At 42.2% G+C, this 21038-nt stretch overlaps 1 protein-coding gene across 1 annotated transcript; it reads right to left on the minus strand.

The window, feature by feature from the left end:
- Positions 1-5746: 5746 nt before the first annotated feature.
- Positions 5747-19644, minus strand: LOC143100077 (E3 ubiquitin-protein ligase TRIM35-like). The gene is made up of 6 exons (XM_076263017.1): positions 19185-19644; positions 17198-17293; positions 16889-17119; positions 10509-10531; positions 10198-10316; positions 5747-6889 (listed from the first exon to the last, which is right to left on the minus strand). The coding sequence occupies exons 1-6, from the start codon at positions 19584-19586 to the stop codon at positions 6135-6137; spliced, it is 1626 nt and encodes a 541-aa protein (XP_076119132.1). The 5' UTR covers positions 19587-19644; the 3' UTR covers positions 5747-6134.
- Positions 19645-21038: the final 1394 nt, after the last annotated feature.

The raw sequence follows: 21038 nt of genomic DNA on the forward strand, positions 1-21038 counted from the left end.
GCGGTTGAAATTGAAACTAAGTGATCGTGTATGTGTAGGGTGTATTTCATAGCCTGGCGGGCCATCCTATATCATTGAAATGTATAGTCTGGAATCGAACCATTCACCTCGCTTAATCCAAGGGGCGGGCAGAGAATTGTCTTTCAAACTGCCTAGGCATGCAATAGGCCAGCGCTACGACCATATCCGTATCCGATCGACAAAAGGGCAAATACATCCTTCTTCTAAAGGAATGACTTAAGTGCATTGTGTTGCTCAACTTTCAAAGAAAAACACAAGTCCAACTCCTCCAAAGATTCAAACAACCGCTCTTCGTTCGCCATAGCCACCTTCCTTGTTGTTCACCGTCGCAGGACTGTCGTTATCCTGTTAAGCCCGCCTTAAGACTCTCTAACTAAATAGAGCGCTTTGATTGGATGACGTCCACGGCGTCAGCCAATAGAAATCCCTATGGTTTGATACTAGACGTACAGGCTGAGCAAATTAATTTGCCGCCGCTAGGGTGCGTCAGGTTTCTAGGCTATGTATTTCATACACAATCTGGCAACCTGAATGGATCAATTTTTTTCGATTTAAAATGAAGTTTGCCACTTTGCCAATGAGTTCAAATAATAGAGTGCAAATGCGTGAAGGCTATGCTAGGTTTTAGTAAAGCATGGTTTAGTGGAATGACTATTCCATACGGTCTCGCAAGCAGCCTCCTTTAAATGCGCCGTTGAATGTCAAAATACCGATGCATTTATTTGACATATTGCGCTTTGCGCCGTTAAATGGAATGACAGATGTCATTCTCATTGGTTTAAATGATGTTACGCCCCAAACACACCCATGACTGATTAAAAAACCTAGGAACACCTTGTTGCGCCATGCGCTCGACGTTTGATAACGAAAACCCTCCCAATGCATCCTACTAGCTTTTGACGAGTGACTTCTTCAGTCTCTGACATCACTGCACGACAAGGCAACATTAAGGAAAGCCAACTGCATCTTAGAAGACTCTACCCATGTCTTATAGAGTTTTTGAATGGGTGCCCTCTGGCAGGCGTCTGTGCTGTCCTCTGGTTAGGACTAACAGGAGGAAGGCCATCTTTACTTTTGAGGGTTTACTTGCATATGCTCCCAGCCCCCTCCTCCTCCAACTCCTGGGACTAACCTCCCCCCCTACATTCCTGTCTGTCCTGTTCTTTCTTTGTCTGTCCTGTTCTTTCGTTTGTCCTGTCTTATATGTTGTGTTATGTCTTATATGTTGTGTTATGTCTTATATGTCACTATGCCTGCATAGAGAAAATTGCATAGAGAAAATTGCCCCTCGGGGATAAATAAAGTTTTTTGAATTGAATTAGCCTTCTCCCCTCTGAACGGCAGAATGACACGGCCACTCCGGTTCACAGGAAAAAACAACTATTTTCTGTTTCAAGTTCCTAACAAAGGTGCCACGTTCCGAACCGGCTTTTGTCGGGTCAAATGCTCCGAACGGTTCAATGTTGGTTCGTGAATGAGAATGGAGCCAGTTCTCTGTTGGTGGAAAAAGGCTATCATCGGCCAACATTACCATGTACATGGAACTATATGGAATAAGAATAGACTCATATGTTTTGTATGTGCGTATCACTTTTGAAACTGTAGAAATTATTTGTAACTGTAACAATGATCTGTGTAATGACCTGGTGTGCTTGTGTTGTGTTTTGCCCTGTTCTGTTGTGGCCTGTGTCTGTTTGTGAGCTGTGCTGCAGGACATTCTGACAGTGGCAACGTGGTAATTGCCTATTCGGCTCCTGCCGTTGGGGATTGGATACACCACAGTATAAGAGGGGCGCTGTTCCCATCTTCTGGAGCTCCACTCTTGCGCTATCACGCTCCGCCCAGCCGTCATTTGCCGTCAATGACGAAATTACCAGAGTGAGAAGCTGGCATGGCCTTGACGCAGGTCGACGTTAGGCCTTGTTTTTCGGGCTATGTTGTTACTTTGCCACTTTTGTGTTTGATTGAACATCGGAGTCAACCTTTTCTTAATTTTTGTTATATATTCACCTTTTTTGTAAATAAACACCTTAAAATTGATCGCTATTTTTGGTTCATCCGCCTTTTTTTGGGTTTCAACCTTAACTCTTTTGCTGCGTGTCTAACCCCTAGACTGGCACGTAACAATCTGTACAAGTAATTATTAATATTACTAATATGCACTAGAAATACTAATCTATTCTACAGGTATGGGACAGTAGTTTTACAACTACAAATCATCCTACAGTAAGAAATATTTACTATTACAACGTCGACGCAGCGGTATAGTAGCAGATAGTAGCATCCATCAGGCAAGTGTTTTTTAAATAAACTCCCCGTGTATTTACAAACTTTTCAATGCCTCGTTTTATGAGTAAAGAACATAGTTGTACTACTGTAGAAGTTTAGTACCATTCAGGGCATTATCAGTGGGGTAATTTACGAGATAAAAGTTGGTACCATTACGACTGCAGAAACTCATTAGTTTCTGACAGGGCTACTCGACCAGGGTTCGACCAAGGGAAAACAGGTTCTGGGAGGGTGTTTGGCTCGGGGTCATGGTGCAAAGGACCCTAGGGTGAAATTACAACGAACCATCGCTTTAAGATTGTTAAAGTTATCAACAATATTACTCTCATATTCGTAAGAGATACATCAAGTACTTTGCAATGATGTATGGACATAGAACACAAAGCATTTATTTGATCCTTTCCCTTTGGATTTACATGTTTGAATTGAGCTCACTAAATAAAAAATACAGAACATAAACATACTCGGTTTCACAGTAAATCAAAAATAATCAAGAATATAATCAAGAAACCAACACGATCTCTTACACCCTCCAAATTACACTGCAAAAAAATATAACCAAGTGTTATTAATCTTATATTAAAGGGACACCAGGCAAGCCTGATGCTTTTTCTCTTTTTTTTTTTACGAAGATGACTAATTAACACGAAAACGTTGCCTGGTGTTCCTTTAAAGCAACACTATGGAGTTTTTCAACCTTCATAATATATTTCCAAGACCATTGTGATGGTACATCGACTTACAATAGGTTGAATGACACGTATGCCATAGCCTGACGGGGTCTGTATCGCTTTTACTGGCACTACGGAACTTCTGGGTGCGGGTAGCAACCCGAGCACAAAAAGAACTACAAAATTCGACTGCTTTACAGCATACCTCACCCCCCATTTCCTCAAATTCAGACGTGAGAGAACCAGCGTTTGTTTGCCAGCTGTCACGCGTGTATGTTGTTGTCATGGCCGAAGCAGTAACGAAACCGAAGAGGGCATAGGTTTTGTCGGAGGAGACTAGGAAAAGAAAGGAAGAGTGACAAAATCAAAGGCCGGACGAGGATCAATATCAGCGTTCGTTCGCTGGCATGAGCTAAAGGAGGAGGAGGGGTGCCCAACTGATGCTGACTTGGTCGTCATGCTGTTGGACTAGTAAGTGTAGGCCTATTGCTTGCATACTATCTCCAGTTTTTCGAATTTGTTGTCTGCCTTGCTATGTTACGGAAGCTATCTGGTCCTCCATTTATCTTCATGAATCTAATGCTAGTAGAGGAGCGAATTATCAATCTGGTAGATAGCATTCTCATTCTGATTTGAGCATTGCAATCGATAACATGCAAATCGCAAATGGTTGATCTAAAATCACTAGCATTCTCGTTCTGAATTGAGCATTACAATCGATGACATGCAAATCGCAAATGGTTGATCTAAAATGTTGTACAGCCTAATGCTGGAGTAGTGTTTTATGACGAAGCCCCCTTTTTAGGACAAAAAAGTCAGAAGTAAGCCTATGTCTGAAACGGCGTGTACAAGTTTGGTAGGGGCTACATTCGTGTAAGTAAATAATACATAATTAGACGGACAAAATCATCGTTTAGGCTAACTAGTCTAATGACTGCAGGCTTATAGTCATGTTTGTTTATTTATTTTTCTGGTGAAAGTGTCTTGCCTCAGGCTATAATGCAATCGATTTTTCAACTTTTGCAAATTCATCTATGGTAGCTTGATATTATAATATTAACAATATATGGCTATTGTTGACTGATGTTCGAATCCGGCTGTGTGCAGGGCCGAGCCGTGCAATTCAACCCAACGCACGAAGACCAGAGGACCAGGCTGCGCAGACTGGGCTTGCAACGAAGACCCATAGACAGTAAAAGAAAGCGAAGACCAGACTCAGCACACAGCCGGATTCGAACCTGCGAACAGCTGCCCCTCGGAGTGGAAGTCGAGCGTGTTGACAACTGAGACAAAATCCCCCGGGTTGCTCGCGGAAAAAAAAACCCACCAAGATGTGGCAGCTAACCATAGACGGCAGTTCAGGGTTTGTGGCCTTATATTTTGTGAAACGTAGCAAGATATAGGCACTATTAATCCAAAACTTTGGTTTGGTAACCAAATAATACTGCTGAGCTTGTGTAAGCTACAATTTAGTTTGACCAGACCTAATTGTAGTAAACAACGTCTAAACGTCTCTCTTTAGCACCCCCGCTGGGTTGCTTGGCTAGTTTGCACCTCAGAAACGTGTCTGGTGGAACGTTTGGCTGGGTTTGCCAAAACGTTCCCAGGGGAACGTTTCCCTAATGAGACCAGGTTGTCCATAGTGTTGCTTTAAGATCAAAAGTCAAAAAAGTCAAAATTATCTTTTCGAGAGAGCACTAGGTACATTTCTTCATACTAAAAACAATACCAAAAAGATGTTCTGATCTTAATATAAGATCTTTATTAGATTATAACACTTTGTTAGATTTTATTTTTTTCCAGTATATAATACCCAAACATAAATCATATAATTAACCATACTCTGCAAAACCATAAAAAACAAAAACAGTGTCACTTCTTGCACTTTAATAAATTCTATATGAAATAATGAACTGATGACGACAGCGCTGCAACAGTAAACATTGATCGTAGTATTATCCAATTGCGTCGAAGTCCGGAATCATTCAGAGTAAACATTGGTCTAGTGTTATCCAATTGTGTGCAGTGAGATTTTCAAATGCATGCTTGGTGCCGCCCCTGAAGTTGTTCGTGGCCAGACCCTTAATCTTTCTAGATTACCCCCCCAGGATGGTCTTTTTCTTGGATGCGCTTCAGGCACACATGCACCACCCCTCTCTCTCTTCCTCTCCGTTGCGGGTGTCAGGGAGCTGCTATCAATATGCGGGAGACTCTGGACAGAGACGGTTTACTATCTTTGCTCGGGATGTCTAGCTAGACAGCACTTTGTCGCCAACACAGAATTTACAACGTCATGTGCAGCTGACACAAACTCAAAATAATGACTGTATTCACAGCTAGAAAACATGCAACTCTCTCCTCCCTCCATTGTTGTTTATGTTTGTGTCACTGCGTGGTATTAGCCTACACATGAGTTGTCCTCATGCTCAACAAGAAGAAAGCAAAAACAATATTTGTACTAAGGAAAATGACAAAAATAGTAATGCACAGTCTCCACACCACCTAGAGGCGGCAATGTTATTAAAAAGCTTCTATGCAGGGAGGCCTATTGGATTTACACACTGGGCACACTTGAGCCTTCTGGTCTCAATGAAGAATTGAGCCTGTCGTGTTTCCTGTAATACTAGGTTAATATATGACTTTTAGCCATTGACTCTCTTAAAATAAAAATAAAAATGAAATAGATTGAAAAGCATTTTTTTATTTTAAATGACTGGCGAGTTTTCTCATCTCCATGAAATGTCTAGCAATTAGTGTCTCTTTCTTTTCCTTTTCTTTTGTTTCTCTTGTTGGTTCATTTAGTTATTGTTTCATTGTACAGCTTATGTGTAAAAAAGTTTTACTTGTATTTTTCTTTTGGCTAACATACTTATTGAGTGCAGCCCTGGGAGGGAGGCCCAAGATCTGCCACGCCTTCTACACCTGATTGTGATTCTGTTTTCACATAATGGGCGCTCCTGTCCATGCTATGCAAGGACTCTGAGGAAGATGCATGAAGCATCGAAACGTTAGTCCCTTTTGTGCACCTTAATTAAAGTTTATAGCTACTACATCTGTGCTGCTCCGAATTTTTACTTTTAGTATAGTAACGCACAGTGATTTGGATAAGTAACTTTAATCTGATAACTGGTTTTGAAATAGTAACGCGTTAGATTATTCGTTATCAGATAAAGTTGTCAGAACAGAAACCTTTACTGGCAAAATCGAAGTAGTACCATAGAAGAATGGATAAACATTCTCAGTGAATGTGTGTGTGAGAGTGAATAAATGGGTATCATTAACAGGGTTAGAGAATGACAGCTCTCCTTCTTCCCAGTCCAGCTGCACTCTGATCCTCTGGAGTCTGCGCTTTACTCTCAGGCGTTTGGGAGATTTTGGCTTAGAACCCACGTGGTAGTCATCACCATCATAACACATATACCACTGTCCAGGCCTGGACTCACAGTCACCCTTCCTCTTTAAAGACTCTGTCATCACACCCACAGCCCATACTTGATTTCCCTTAAACTTCACATCCCAGCAGTGAGTCCCTGAGTTAAAGCCCTCAGAGCCCAGAACAAATAAATCATTATCAAACCTCTCTGGATTATCAGGAAGCTGCTGTCTCTCATCACTATCCTCATCTCTGTTACTGTCATCATCATCATCATCATCATCATCATCACTACTATCATCATCACTACGATCATCATTATCATCATCAACGCTGTTGTCATCATCATCATCATCATCATCATCACTGTCATCATCAGCATCACTACTATCATTACTATCATCACTATCACCACAATCATCATCATTATCATCATCATCAGCATCATCATCTTCATCATTATTTCTCACACTGGTCAGATCCTCAGACAGTATGAGTTCTGGGTGTGCAGTGTTGGGATCCAGACTCACAGGAACTGCAAAGATATATATATGTATAAAAAAACACACATACTCAAGAGGGTCCCCTATTGTAGTTGCCCATCACAGCCACATGAATGTGTCAATTTGCACTGTAGATAGACACACCAAATGAAAATGTTGAGCCAATGTCTCTTTTTTTATTGGACTTGGGCTGGGTCAAGAGAAACAGATCAAGGCCCATATTCACAAAGAATCTTAAAGAATAATTCCGGTATTTAGCACTTTGAGTCCCTTTTCTGGCTTGTTTTGGATGAACTAGAGTGGTGCACACTGAAATTTTGACAGTGGGTCCTGTCTCAACTTTCTGACTCGTTTTGAATCACCTCTGACTGTTTCAGAGTGGCTGGCTATGGGCATGCACAAACATGTCCTTAAAGGGACACCAGGCAAGCCTGATGCTTTTTCTCTACGAAACTCCCCCTCGCTCTGTCTGAAGCTCTTTTCCTTTTCTTTGCGTCTTCCGTCAAGGGTTTTCGCTGCTTCTTCGCCAGCTCTGCCATTATACACACGTTTGCAACAATCTCTAGCGTTTCGTTAGCCTGCCTCTGAGCTGTAAACTGATCCTGCTTCGGTCGTTGGGTAGGATACACCGAACTTGCAAGTGGGATATTCTTCCTACAGGTAGTAGGGGCGGGCGAGAGAGCCTTCATTCACCCCGTAATGAGTCATTTAACCATATACCGATTTAGGAAGATGATTAATTAACACGAAAACGTTGCCTGGTGTCCCTTTAAAACAACCCTTAACGTTCGTTTTCAAAACTGTGCAACTCACCAAGTGGTTAGTGGTGTTTCGATGATTAATAAAACAAACAATATATGATTTCAATCCGTGTTATTTTCCATTATGGAACTATTTTTTCAGATACCTCACAACCGTGTATAAACTTCCACTCAATCGCAAGGCTGCAAGATTTTCTGTTTGTCAGTGCAGCGGCCCACCGGCTGTATAGCCTGAAGCTGTTCAGTTAAGGTAAATTAAGCTTAAAAAAACTGCATGGTTCTCCTTTAAGAAAAAGGTGAAACAAATAGGCAGACATCTAGCCTGGCGAGCAAGACCCACATTATATTGTAGGGTCTGGGCACTCACCGTTCGCAGTGCTCAGTCCGAGGGTCGGGATAATCAGTTGTCTTTCAAATTCCCTCTGCACGCAATAGGACGCAATAGGATATTTGTTTTCAAGTAGCAGGGAATTCAAGCCAAACCGTTGCAACTCTGCCATCAATCATTATGTTAAGCCCAACAAACGACTCTATACACGATTTCAATGATTTCTAAAGCTCACAAGTCAACGGAGAGTTGCTAGACTAGCCCTGGCAGCAAATTAATTTGCTGCCGCTAGGGGCGCGTCTAGATTTCTAGGCTAGCAGACATCATTATAGTAACCTAAAGTTTTTTGGTAACACTTTACCTCACGGGTGAGTTCATAACACATTCATAGCAGCTGTGATAAACTGCACATAAAGCATTCATGACTGTTTCATGAGACATGACTCAACATTCATACCAAACCTTTCATGAATGTGGAAGACAGAACGATGAGAGCTTGTCAAAATAAAAGTCCAAAGCCGCAAAGCAGCATTGCCGTTTTTGGTCCAAACCTCTTACCTGATCACGTCACATGGGCTACTCCAGTGCCAAAAATACAGAACATGGTCAAGCAAATATTTTTTGTTTCATAAAAATCTATTTGTTTTATGATGTAACCTTTGCAGATGATTTCACATCTTTTGCTACTGGGAATGTCCAACCGTTCCAGGTTACACAAATACGGGTCAGCTGAATGTAGGCTAGTTTACCTCCCAGTGTTAAACTCTTCACAACTTGTATACTAAAGTGACATTCGATGTAGACTTCATAAGATATTCATGAAATATTTACAAAGGCTGGAGAGATTAAATTAATGGTATCCAGGTTACACAGATACGATGTTGGACTTTTATTTTGACAAGTTGTCATCGTTCTGTCTTTCACATTCATGAAAGGATTGGTATGAATGTTGAGTCATGTCTCATGAAACAGTCATGAATGCTTTATGTGGAGTTTATGACAGCTGCTATGAATGTGTTATGAACTCACCCGTCAAGTAAAGTGTTACCAGTTTTTTTTATACGTTTAAATTGTTAATCACAAATGGGAACGTATATCTTACTTACATATTATATTTACTTGTAATGAATCAGATTTTAGCATGCAAGATAGCTTTACATGTAATGCTCGTAACATTGTGGTGGACGATTAAAAATGACAAAAATGCAATTCATCGGTTCAAAAACAATTCTGGACGACTGCACAACGTGCAAACTAGGTCCGCTACTTGGACGTGTAACCATGACCCCATTTGGATGTCAATAGGACTATGTAACCTATTTTGGACATTAAACAGAGGTCCTGTGGATGTCAATACTGGACGTCTGAAAAAAGACGTGATCTGGCGTTACAATCTGCACCTGAAATTGAACGTCCAAAATATTTGTGCAGTGGGAGGAAACGAGACATTAGCAGAATAGTTTTGGATTCTCTTTGTGTAAGTATTAGGCCTATTAGGAAAGAGCAGAGACGTTTGACGTTTAGTCCTACAAATTTTCCACTTTCTTACTCAACCTCTTCATCATCTTCAAACGTCTTCTTCAGTGGCACCCCAAAACACTATTGCGCAGGCAGCACACACAGTGGGACTCTCACAAGTAGCGAAAAACAGGCATGACAAATGTGTATAGCCTAAGCCTAATGTGTTCATAATGCAACAAACATTAAAACCGTACAACAATCTTAAATTATTATTATTATTATTATCAAATTATTATTATTATTTATGTATGTGTGTGGTATATCATAATGGGGATGCTTACATGCAGATGTCAAACTTTTTCTATTTTCGAGTACATTTCAGGAGGAACCCAAGGACCTCTGCACAGTACAGGATCAGACAATGGGTCTGGCGATTTCATCCCGATACCTAAGAGCACTGAGGGTGCCATTGCCTTGCCCGTAGAGGTCTGTGCATCCTTCCAAGGATATGCCTACCAAACCATCACTAGCCCACCACCAAACCGGTCATGCTGAATGATTGTGCACAGAGCATAACGTTTTTTACAACATCTTTAGACCCTTTAACATCTGTCTCATGTGCTCAGGGCAAACCTACCCATTTTACAAGGGCCATTCTCCCCAGAGCACCTGAGAGTTAAGTGTCTTGCTCAAGGGCACAACAGTGGAAGCTAGGAATTGAACCAACAACTTTTCAGGGTACTTCATGCTAACTCAGTTCCTTAGCCTCTACACACTTATTGTTACTCACCATACTGAACAATGTCCTGCATCTTCTCCCAGACTCTAAACTTCAGGTTGCCCAGGTGCTTTGCCACATTGATCAGAGCTCCTGAAACCCTCTCTGGATCCTGCAGTGTGCACTGGGCTCTGGAATAACATTCAGGAGTCAGTGCTGCTGTGGGTTAATTTGGCTCAGGGATGGAAACCAACCACTAGCCAAATGTTGGTAAAATATGAAAGTAGCTGGTAGATTTCAGACACAAAGTAGCAATTTAATATTGATTGGTTGGTGAATTTGACTAAAGATTAAAAGAGAGAGTCAAGAGGTAGATCATTCACCTTTCCGCTATACTCTTGTAGTTCTGTGAAAATAGCAGAGGTGGGCACATACTTAGCATTATGTTAACACTCGTATCATTTTTTTCCAAAAAACAACAACAACAATTGACAAAGTATCCGAAACTGATAGACAAAACAGAAATAATGTAAGGGAAACATTAAGGCATAATTAACAGCAAGAACATAATAATAATAATAATAATAATAATAATAATAATATAGGGTCATTCCGTGCCAAATCAACATATTTTATGAACATTTCCTGCCTGATCATCTTGGATTTGTTTTATAATTTATATCAATAATTATTATTGTACCCAACAACTACTGTTCCTTGGGTCATTACTTTTGAACAATTCATGCTAGATTCTTGAAATGTTCAGGGAGTATTCTACATTGTTAAGTGTCTTCAACTTCTAAAATAATTGACCTATGGTTGAAAATTTGCCAAATTATGACTTGCTGAAGATTGTATTTATATGGATTTTATATTTATTTACCCACAATAACTTCACAATGAATCCCATCAGATAGTTTGAATTTATTTATATAATACTACTGTTTTAGAACTTTCTTACCAACAACATTGTATGTCTAAAATAAACAAAAATATATAATTTATAGAGCATTAAACATTGACAAAATAACAAGTGCATATTCCCCATGTATGACAAAGTCTACCACAAAAACAATCATGGCCAAGAGTGATTGTTTTTTTTCTCAATTTACAATCACCAATTGGGGCAGCCGTGGCCTACTGGTTAGCGCTCCGTGGACGAGCTTCGTGAAGACAGTGGCACCTTGGAGTAAATCAAAAGCAGTGGACATTAGTGGAAGAGGGTAGCGATTGCGGACTGTGATGTTATTCAAGCCACGATAGTCTATGCAAGGCCTCAATCCACCATCCTTCTTTCCCACAAAAAAGAATCCAGCTGGAGATGTGGAGGGGCGAATAAATCCAGTGGCCAGGGCTTCTTTAATGTATTTGTCCATAGCTTCACGTTCAGGCAAAGACAGAGAGAAGATCCGTCCACGAGGTGAACTAGTACCAGGGAATAGCTCAATGCTACAGTCATAGGGTCTATGAGGAGGCAGCGTAGATGCCCTTGTCTTACTAAAAACCTCTTTCAGGTCCAAATACTCATCAGGGACTTGAGACAACTCAGAAACATCAACAGGTTTAGTTAGTGAAAGGCCTGGACTTGACAAGAGACAAGTAGCATGGCACGTGGGACCCCACTCAATGACTGTTCCAGTAGACCAATCGATCTGTGGATTGTGACGATTCAACCAGGGGAAGCCAAGAACTACGGGAAACTCAGGTGAATCTATCAGGTGAAGAAATCTTTTGTAGCAGCCTGTACTGTGTGTGTCCGGAGCAAGACCCAACACCAACGTCCTCAAGGGCTCCTCCATCCTCTTCCTGTCCCTGGTCGTCCTTGGTCTCATCTCTCAATGGACTTCATCACTGGCCTTCCCCCGTCTGAAGGTAATACTGTCATTTTAGTAGTGGTAGACAGGCTTTCCAAAGCCTGTCGCTTTATTCCACTAATGAAGTTACCTTCTGCTTTTGTGACTGCTAAGCTTGTGTTTGATCATGTCTTTCGAGTCTTTGGTCTTCCCCAGGACATCGTGTCTGATAGAGGTCCCCAGTTCTCCTCCCGGGTGTGGCGGGCCTTCTGCAACCTCATAGGAGCCACAGCCAGCCTCTCCTCTGGGTTCCATCCCCAATCCAACGGGCAAACAGAGAGGGTCAACCAGGAATTGGAGGCTTCTCTGAGGAGTCTGGTGGCTGATAACCCTGCGTCCTGGAGTTCCCGGCTGCCTTGGGCAGAGTACGCCCACAACACACTCCAGTCCTCATCCACTGGCATGTCCCCTTTCCAGTGCCAGTTTGGATTTCAGCCACCGCTGTTTCCGGAGGAGGAGAGGGACGTAAGCGTGCCATCAGCCTTGCAGTTCGTGAGGCGGTGCAAAAGGACCTGGAGAAGGGTTCGGCAGGCTCTTCTGCGGACCTCCAGAAGGAACCAGCGCCAAGCCAACCGGCGTCGGAGACCAGCTCCCAGTTTCCGTCCGGGCCAAAGGGTTTGGTTAGCTGCTAAAGACCTTCCCCTGCGGGTGGAGTCTCGCAAGTTGGCTCCGCGCTATGTGGGCCCTTACAAGGTGGTCTGCAGGGTCAACCCAGTGTCCTATCGCCTCCAGTTGCCCCGATCCCTTAGAATACATCCCACATTTCATGTGTCTCAGCTCCGTCCTGTGCTGACTTCCCCCCTTGCCCCTGCCCCTAAGGAACCGCCTCCTCCCCGTGTCGTCGATGGTCGTCCAGCTTTCACTATCCGCCGCATAGTGGATTCCCGTAGAGTTCGTGGTGGATTGCAGTATCTTATAGACTGGGAGGGCTACGGCCCGGAGGAGTGTTCCTGGGTTCCTGCTAGGTATGTTCTTGATAAAGACCTCCGGAGAGACTTTCATCTTGCTCATCCTGACCTTCCTGGGAACGCCAGGAGGCGTTCCTAGAGGGGGGGGTCCTGTCATGGTTTTGGGACTTTTTGGCGGCCTCTGGTGGTCATTTGTTTTAACACATGCTTTGTTAGCCTTAATTCTATGTTATTCATTTCACCTGTGTCCTGTTATCTCTGTCATGTGACCTGACCATGTGGTATTTAAGCTCTGCTCCTGCCATGCCCTTTGCTTAGTCTTTGTTTGACATTGCTTTGTTACACTGCCTAGCCTTGCTACTGAACTCTGTTTTGCGTAGGGATGGGCAGAACGAGGCTTTGTGAAACAACGAAACGTTAGAAGCAATTGCTCCGGAATGTGTCGAGGTTTCGAAACAATCCGACACGCGTAACTCCATGGTGACATCTAGTGCTTCAGACGAAGAATATAAATAGCCAACATGGAACGCAAGATTTCGTCCACAGCTACGTGGTTCAGTGGTTAACACACTTGCATTCGGCCGGAGCGGCCGGTGTTCGACTCCCTGCTGGTGCTTAGAAATTTCAGACTAGTATATGCCTTTAATAATAAGAACATTTTTATATCTGCCAGTTAGATGTTTTGTTATTTCAGTTTCATAGTAGGCTACATTATCCTTTGGAATATGCTGGAGAGGAAAATGCTACAATGGTTTTAAAATGTAGGCTATGCTTATGGCCCAGGGTTTTTTTTTGGGAACATGTTGTAGGGAAATAAAAGATACATGTGAAGCAGGTTAGACTAATCAGGTACAACATGGGAAAAATAAACAACACATTTTTTGTATGTCAACATACATTTTTATTTAGGAATAACAGTTGTTCTGCCGTCTTGGCATTTAATATGTTTCTTGTTTTTGAATAAACCTCCCCAGCCTTGGAAAAAAATATTTTACAAGGCACACTTGTTGCTGGCATGCACAAATATTTTTTTGCCATCACAGTTGTGTTTGGATAAACCACTCTCCTCTCCTACCAGTATTTCAAAGGGTCAGCTGTTTTTGAAATAAAGGCATCAGTCATATATTTTTTTACTTCTGCTACTATCTAAATATTAACGTCACTAGACTATATCTATCTAAACTATCGCTCACTGTCTGTCTCTAGCCTGTCAATTAATCTATATCTATCAATCACAAGATGCACTATAAATCGCTATATCTCTCAAAATCTCTCTCCTCACAAAAAACCCACAAAGATAGGATGTGTTTGAATGACTTTTAAGCATTCTGGGACTTTGTAATTTAGATCAAACAGGTGTTTACTCGGGTAATTGGCTCGCGCGGTAAGGCTGTGCACCTGTCCAAACCAAATTGAAACACCACGAAGCCTCACTAAGCCATGGTCACGTGACATGGGCGTTTTGAACCACACTTCGAAACACTGTTCGAAACACTTGCGTTTCGGAAGCTCGACATTGTTTCGAAACGTCAGCTTCGAGCGTCACATCCCTAGTTTTGCGTCACTCTGGTACTTTTGGACTTTCGGACTGTGTCTTGGATTATTCTCTTGGATTGCCCCTGTATGGAATACTGTCTGGACTAAATCTCCACTTTGTGGAAAAACTGAACTTTGTTAAGGTATCGTTGCAAAGTTGCCTCTGTTTGGATTTTTCTCTCCTTTGTTGGATTTTGTGTTCTCCTGTGTGTTTTGGAAAATAAGCTTCATATTGGAATAAAAAAGAGTTATTGTCTACATAGTCTCTGCACTTGAGTCAACCCAACTGCTGATAGCTCATTAGGTAAAGAGTCAGTACTTGAATCCAGAGGCCCGGGTTCAATCCCCGAGCGTGAAAATGGTTGCAGGCAGCTCACTGCGCTGGGATTAGTGTGTGCTTCACCTCACTGTGTTCACTGTGTGCTGAGTGTGTTTCACTAATTCACAGATTGGGATAAATGCAGAGACCAAATTTCCCTCACAGGATCAAAAGACTATATATACTTATACATGCAATCATATAAACCATATATTTTCTGAAAGCGTGATGTGATCTAACATGATATGAAACATGTCCCACAGTAGTATGCTGTCCATGCATAACACATTGGGTATTGGTAAATTAAGTGTATATGGCTGATAGATTTTGGACTGTACCATGACCAAAATGACCCTGTTTTTTTTAAGCCTCCATATCTCAGGAGATAAAGTAGATACAAGCTTTGGTATAATAACATATTGGCCTATAATAACATATTGACCTAAAGTATGAAACAAATCGGAGATGGTCAGACAGGAGGCATCTGTTGATTTGGCACAGAATGACCCAATAATAACGTAGTTTTATGTAGAGGTGTCAAGATACCTAAGTATGCTTAACAGAAAGTAGGGATTGGGGTAGGGGGGTTCACCGCTGAAGGTCCGGTGCTTTTTGAAGCCCAGAGAAGGAGAACTGCATATGTGGAATGGTAGATTGTTCCATAGAATGAGGACAGAAACACAAAAGGCTCTGTCCCTAAAGGTCTGCAGTGTGGTGCTGGGATGTCAAGCTGATCCATGTCAAAGGACCTCAGGGATCAGTGGCGTAACTATAGTAGGTGCAGCAAGTGCAGTCGCACCAGGGCCCGTGACCTCCCGGGGCCCGTCGCTACCCCCGCCCTGCCTCCTTTTTTTTTTTTTTTTAGAACTTTAGAATGTTAGAGCACGGAGAGTGAAGCGTCACTTTGACGATCTATCGGAAGATGAGCGCTTAACCGATGCAGAGAGATACTTCAAAGTGCAGGTATTTAATGCAACTCTGGACATCATAATCAGTCAGCTCTCCCAAAGATTTGCAAGTATGCGGGAAACTTGTCATGTGTTTGAGTCTTTACGTCCTATGACCCTTCAACTCGCAGGTGATGATGAACTGCTTGAAAAGGCGACGTTTGTCAGACCATAGCAGGGACATTGCACCGACATTCCCACACAACTCCTCTCATTCAGGTCTTGCTTTAAAGCAGAGATTTCACAGAAGTCATCTATTTTTCAACTTGCCAAAATGCTGGTGGTAGATTATGACAGTGTAAACGTAAAACGTCACTTCAACATTAAAACATTGAGCAGAGTGTGCGGCATTCTCTTTATTTTCTTTAACAATTATATGCACAAGAAGCCAGCACCTCAGGAAAGACTTTATTGGTGTGCGATACCTCTTTTTTTCTAGATTATGACAGTGTAACATCCACATTCAGGGAAGTGTGTACTCATGTTGTTTCTGACATTGCCTGTGACTGTGGCAACAGCTAAGTGATATTTTTCCAAACTCAAACTTATTAAGACCTATACCTAAGGAGCAGCATGGGGCAGGAGAGGCTCCGTGGGTTAGCTATCCTGTCCATTGAAAATACGAGAGCCAGAGCATTAAATATTGGGAACATCGTTGACGATTTTGCACAACGAAAGGCTCGTAAGATGGCCTTCTTCTAATGGCCTAATTCACGCATATTGGGGATTGTATGCATAATGATTTTATTTGGTTTCTGGACGGTTAAGAGGGTTGAAGAGGCGCATTGAGTGTTCCCATAATTCCATGCGAGTTGATGTTAATGCAGTAATATTAGATTACCCTGGCCTGCAGGCTGTTAATAAAATTAGTTTTTAATGTTTTCACATGTAATGGATATGTAGTCGTGTGTTTCTTATTTGAAATTGTAATCTGTAACTACTAAACTACTTCGGTGCCTCAGGCCCTTTGCATAAACAATTGAAGTCACCCTTAATGTGTATTGCATGTATCAGAGCTAATTCATCCTGGGCCATGATTCATCGATATGGGGCCCGCGTAGCGCTCTCGCACCTGGGCCCACCATTGGGTTGTTACGCCACTGTCAGGGACCATGACTGGATGTAAGATACTGTAGTCCTTTCATTTTTTTTCATGATATTCAAGGCACGAATGCAGAAAAAAATGAGAATTTGTTTTACCTGCAGGAATGTGACATCATCAGCTCCCATCTTCTCTTCTATGGCTCTGATTGTGTCTGAAAGAGATGAGATCTCTCTGCCCATCTTCTCAATCTTCTCCTTCATCATCTGACTCTTCTGCTCCTCTTCCTCTCTCACTGCAGCTATCCTGGCTACCTCTTCATCTCGTAGAAACTGGTGAAGCTTCTCAAACTCCTTCTTGATCTGCCTCTCTGTATTTTCAGCTTGTCCCTGCGTTTAAACATGCAATTAAAGCCCTTTTCATTTTTGTGGAATGATAATCAGTTTAGTATCTAATCTATGATTCACCTTAATGTGTTCAGCTGTTCGGTCACATATAAGTTTAACTTTTTTGAAAGTCTTCAGTTTCTTTCTCAAGGGCTTCAGTTTGATGTTGAGATTCTCCTGGAAAAAAAATACAAAACATTTAACTGTAAAGGCACTATATTGGTTATGATTTGATAACACTTCAAAGCACTGTCTAAACATGTGCCTCTGGTGTTTACCAGTGTTAAAGCATGTTACACAAGTTACAATAGACCTCTGAAGTTCGCCTACAAAAAAGCAGCCATCTTTGACATCCGGTATCTGGCGATTTTTCCAATGGGAAAATAACATGGGAATTTTGAATTATCGCATCTTTTAAACTCTCGCGGGGATGAAAACGTCTGAAATGCAGACGTTTTCCTGAACACACTATTGTCCTCTGCCTTTGAGTGGATACTGTGATCTCCGGTTATGTGAAGGCGGCACACTTAGATTATTGCTACCCCAGAGCTAACTTGCAATGCAACTTGCCATACTGTAGGTAGTTAGCTTCAATTAACAACCGGATCTCCTTATATGGGCAAAGATGGTCGTTTTGGTTCTTTTTTGTAGGCGAACTTCAGAGGTCTATAGCAGGGCTATTCAATTACAAATTCATTTGGGCCACATTTTAAAACCACAGACTTGAGCCGGGCCACACATTTTCAGCGACCAGAAAGAAGGAAGTAATTATTCAAACCAACATAAAAGCAATGATTTTTATTTGACGGTTTTTATCTGTAATTTTACGTTTTGGGGTTGAAAGAGACATTTTATTTTAGGCGCAAACTGCAAACACCAACTCAGAACCAGGCTCTGCTCTGAACTATGCGCAGAATTATCGGTTGTTGCCAAGCGACGCGCAGAGTTTTGAGGCTTTCCCAAACTAGCTACTTGGCCCTCCCTTATTAATTTCCCCTCGCTTTTGCCCATAGCCAGAATGCATGAATCCAGTGGAAGTGAGTAGGGCTAGATCGAAGTAAGTAGCTTCGGAAAAGGCCCTCGCCTGTCCGTAGGACTTTCAGTGCGTAGCGAAGCCTATATCTGATTGTGAGCGGTGTTTTGCTTTTCTGTCTGGACCATCGGCCTGGGCCACTTGGAGGCTGCGTCTGGGCCGCATGCGGCCCACGGGCCGCTAATTGAATAGGCCTGGTCTATAGGAAACACAAGTGATTAAAGGATAACTCTCGCCAAAATGCATCCTAGGGTGTTTTTGTGAATGTACCCGAGTCAAACATTCGCTGAAAAGCATAATTATGTCTGAAGTGATTTAATCCGACAACACGGACAAGCTTAAAAGTGCCGCTTCAGACATAATTATGCTTTTAAACGAAAGTTTGACTGTATGAATGTGTTTGCTTTTTTACCATTCTGAGAGTTTGGTTGAACCTGTGTGGTTAATGATGAAGTAAGAAAACATATAAACAGATATGATCTGAAACAATACCTTACAAATCAAATGAGGATTGAACCACATTTGAGCAGCTGGGCTACCGTGCAAAAACACCCTCACTAACCACTAAATGGGTGAAATGCACCGAAGGTTCACTTAGCTTTGGTCACATGACATGGGGATTTTGAACGATGTTTCAAAGCAGTGGTCACATGACATGGCTGTTTTGAACCACCTTTCGAAGCAGTGTTTCGAACTTGTGCTTCGAAGCCTCGACACTGATTCGAGACATCAGTTTGTGACGAAATTACCATTTTAATTAAAAAACGGCTATGTCCCGCACACGTGCATGACATCCTGCCTCAACTTCTGCCTGGCCACCTGGCCACACATGAACTCTTCATGAACTTTACTACATATATCTTCCAGCTGCTGCCTGGCCAACATGACATCTTCATTAAAATTTACCACAGTATATCAACAATATCTATACCCAAATATAAAAAGATTACAAAAGTGAGTCGAAAGTCAAAAGTGAGATGTGGGGTATTGAGAAGTGAGAAGTGAATGTCCAGAATCAGTCGATTATTTTCTTACCTTGTACTCTGATGCAGCTTCGTCTATGGGACTGAAGGTGTGGCTCCTGTGTTTCTTTGAGTCTCTACATACCACACACACAGGCTGTTTATCCTCCTGACAGAATAGTTTGAGTTTCTCACTGTGCAGACTGCAGCTCACCCAAGACCCTGCTGAAGCTTTCTGACTTCTCTCCTGTAAGAAGGTCTCACACAGATTCCTTAAGATCAAATTAGGTGGTGGGGTTTCTCTTGAAGATTTCCTCCTGCAGATGGGACATTCTCTTGATCCTTTGCTCTCCCAGAACTTATGCAGACATTCTTTACACACACTGTGACTACATGTCATGACAACAGGGTCTTTAAAAATTTCATAGCACACAGGACAGGAGAAATCATCTTCTGAGAAAGTTTTGGATGCCATTTCTCTCCCAGAACAGTCTTCAATGCCTTGTAAGCTGTGCTATCTTGCTTAGCTGTACTTCCTGACTAACTAAAGGTGAGATAGTGGGAGGACACTGGTTAATCATTCCAAAGGGGGGGGGGGGGGTGCTGCTGTATCACAAGTAGAACAGGGGCCTATTGCACAAAACTAGGATAAGGGATTAAGCCGGGATCTTGGTTATCCTGGCTCAATTTATCCGTGATCCAGTTGCACAAAAGCGGGATAGGGGGCAGCAGGATATGTTATGGTATAAGTTACCATGGCGATTTATTCTTTGGAGCTAGCCTGCTCCAGACCAGGCTAAGTTCCAGGATCTATTTAATCTCATCCCTTATCTCAGTCAGCAGTCACCACAAACGGAAACCAATAATTATTCCACTGCCCACTACACATTGTTATCACATATACCTAGACCCATTGTCATTATTTAAACGTTTGTGATCATTAATTAACTTTTACATACTCGCCATTCCCGACCTGTCATGCGACAATGTGACATCACGGGAGTGCCTAACCATTTCGCACGTGGTGGTCGCGGAACTAGTTGCAATATTCTCCTAAACAGAGGTGTTGCTGTTTGTTGCTGTTGTGAAAAAGCTATCGCTACCTACTTCACACCGAAGAAGAAGCAATGAAGCCGCTAGTTGCCATGGTGAATCAGTGAATCTGTGATCGGTGGCGGGGTCTATTTGAGGGAGACGTGAGCGCGCACTTATCCAGAATAGGTTTCACCTGGCTTGATGAATCCGTGTCTGCTCATCCTGGCTTGGTCTTTGTGCAACCAATTAAGCCTGTACGCTCTTGTTTTGGATTCATTGAGCGCAGCTCAGTAACTTATCCCGGATGTCTTAATTCTGCTTTTGTGCAACGGACCCCAGGTTTATAACTAAGGGTAAAGTTTACAATGTACTGTGAAAGGTTGTGGCTTTATCAATGACACTGCCAGTTGTCTGTGTTCAACATTTAACTCATTGAATGCCTCGCTGTTTTCGGAAGCTTTGGCCCAGAGTGCCAGCAATCTTGATCATTGTTGACGATTTTTGTAGAGCCACAGCGTATTCTATGTTATAGCTATGGACAAATACTTTGGCTTGTTTGAAAGGTGAGACTTTAAACTCTCAGTGGGTACAAACCGTTTATTTCTACATGCCTCTGTTCCTAAGAAATCCCAAGCTAAACAGTGGCTAGTTTTCATCAAAATCCCTGTTTTATTTTAGAAATGGAGATGTAGCGTCTTTGATGAAATATGAAGTGTTGCCTGTAAAGTTTCCGGGAAGTGACCTGGCGAGACTGCCACCTAGTGATAAACCCACGAAAATGGCCTGGTTTTGACCTGACGTGCATGTGTCACTGATTCAACCCAAAGCGGCAACCATCAAAAGCAGAGTTTTAAGATTAAATGTCCAGATTGTGCGTTTTCATGAGTTTTCG

The sequence above is a fragment of the Alosa pseudoharengus genome, unplaced genomic scaffold (genome assembly GCF_046254945.1).
Source record: "Alosa pseudoharengus isolate Yale_2024_CS ecotype anadromous, Long Island Sound unplaced genomic scaffold, YU_APseudo_1.1 YU_APseudo_1.1_scf_3, whole genome shotgun sequence".
Classification (NCBI taxonomy): Eukaryota; Metazoa; Chordata; class Actinopteri; order Clupeiformes; family Clupeidae; genus Alosa; species Alosa pseudoharengus.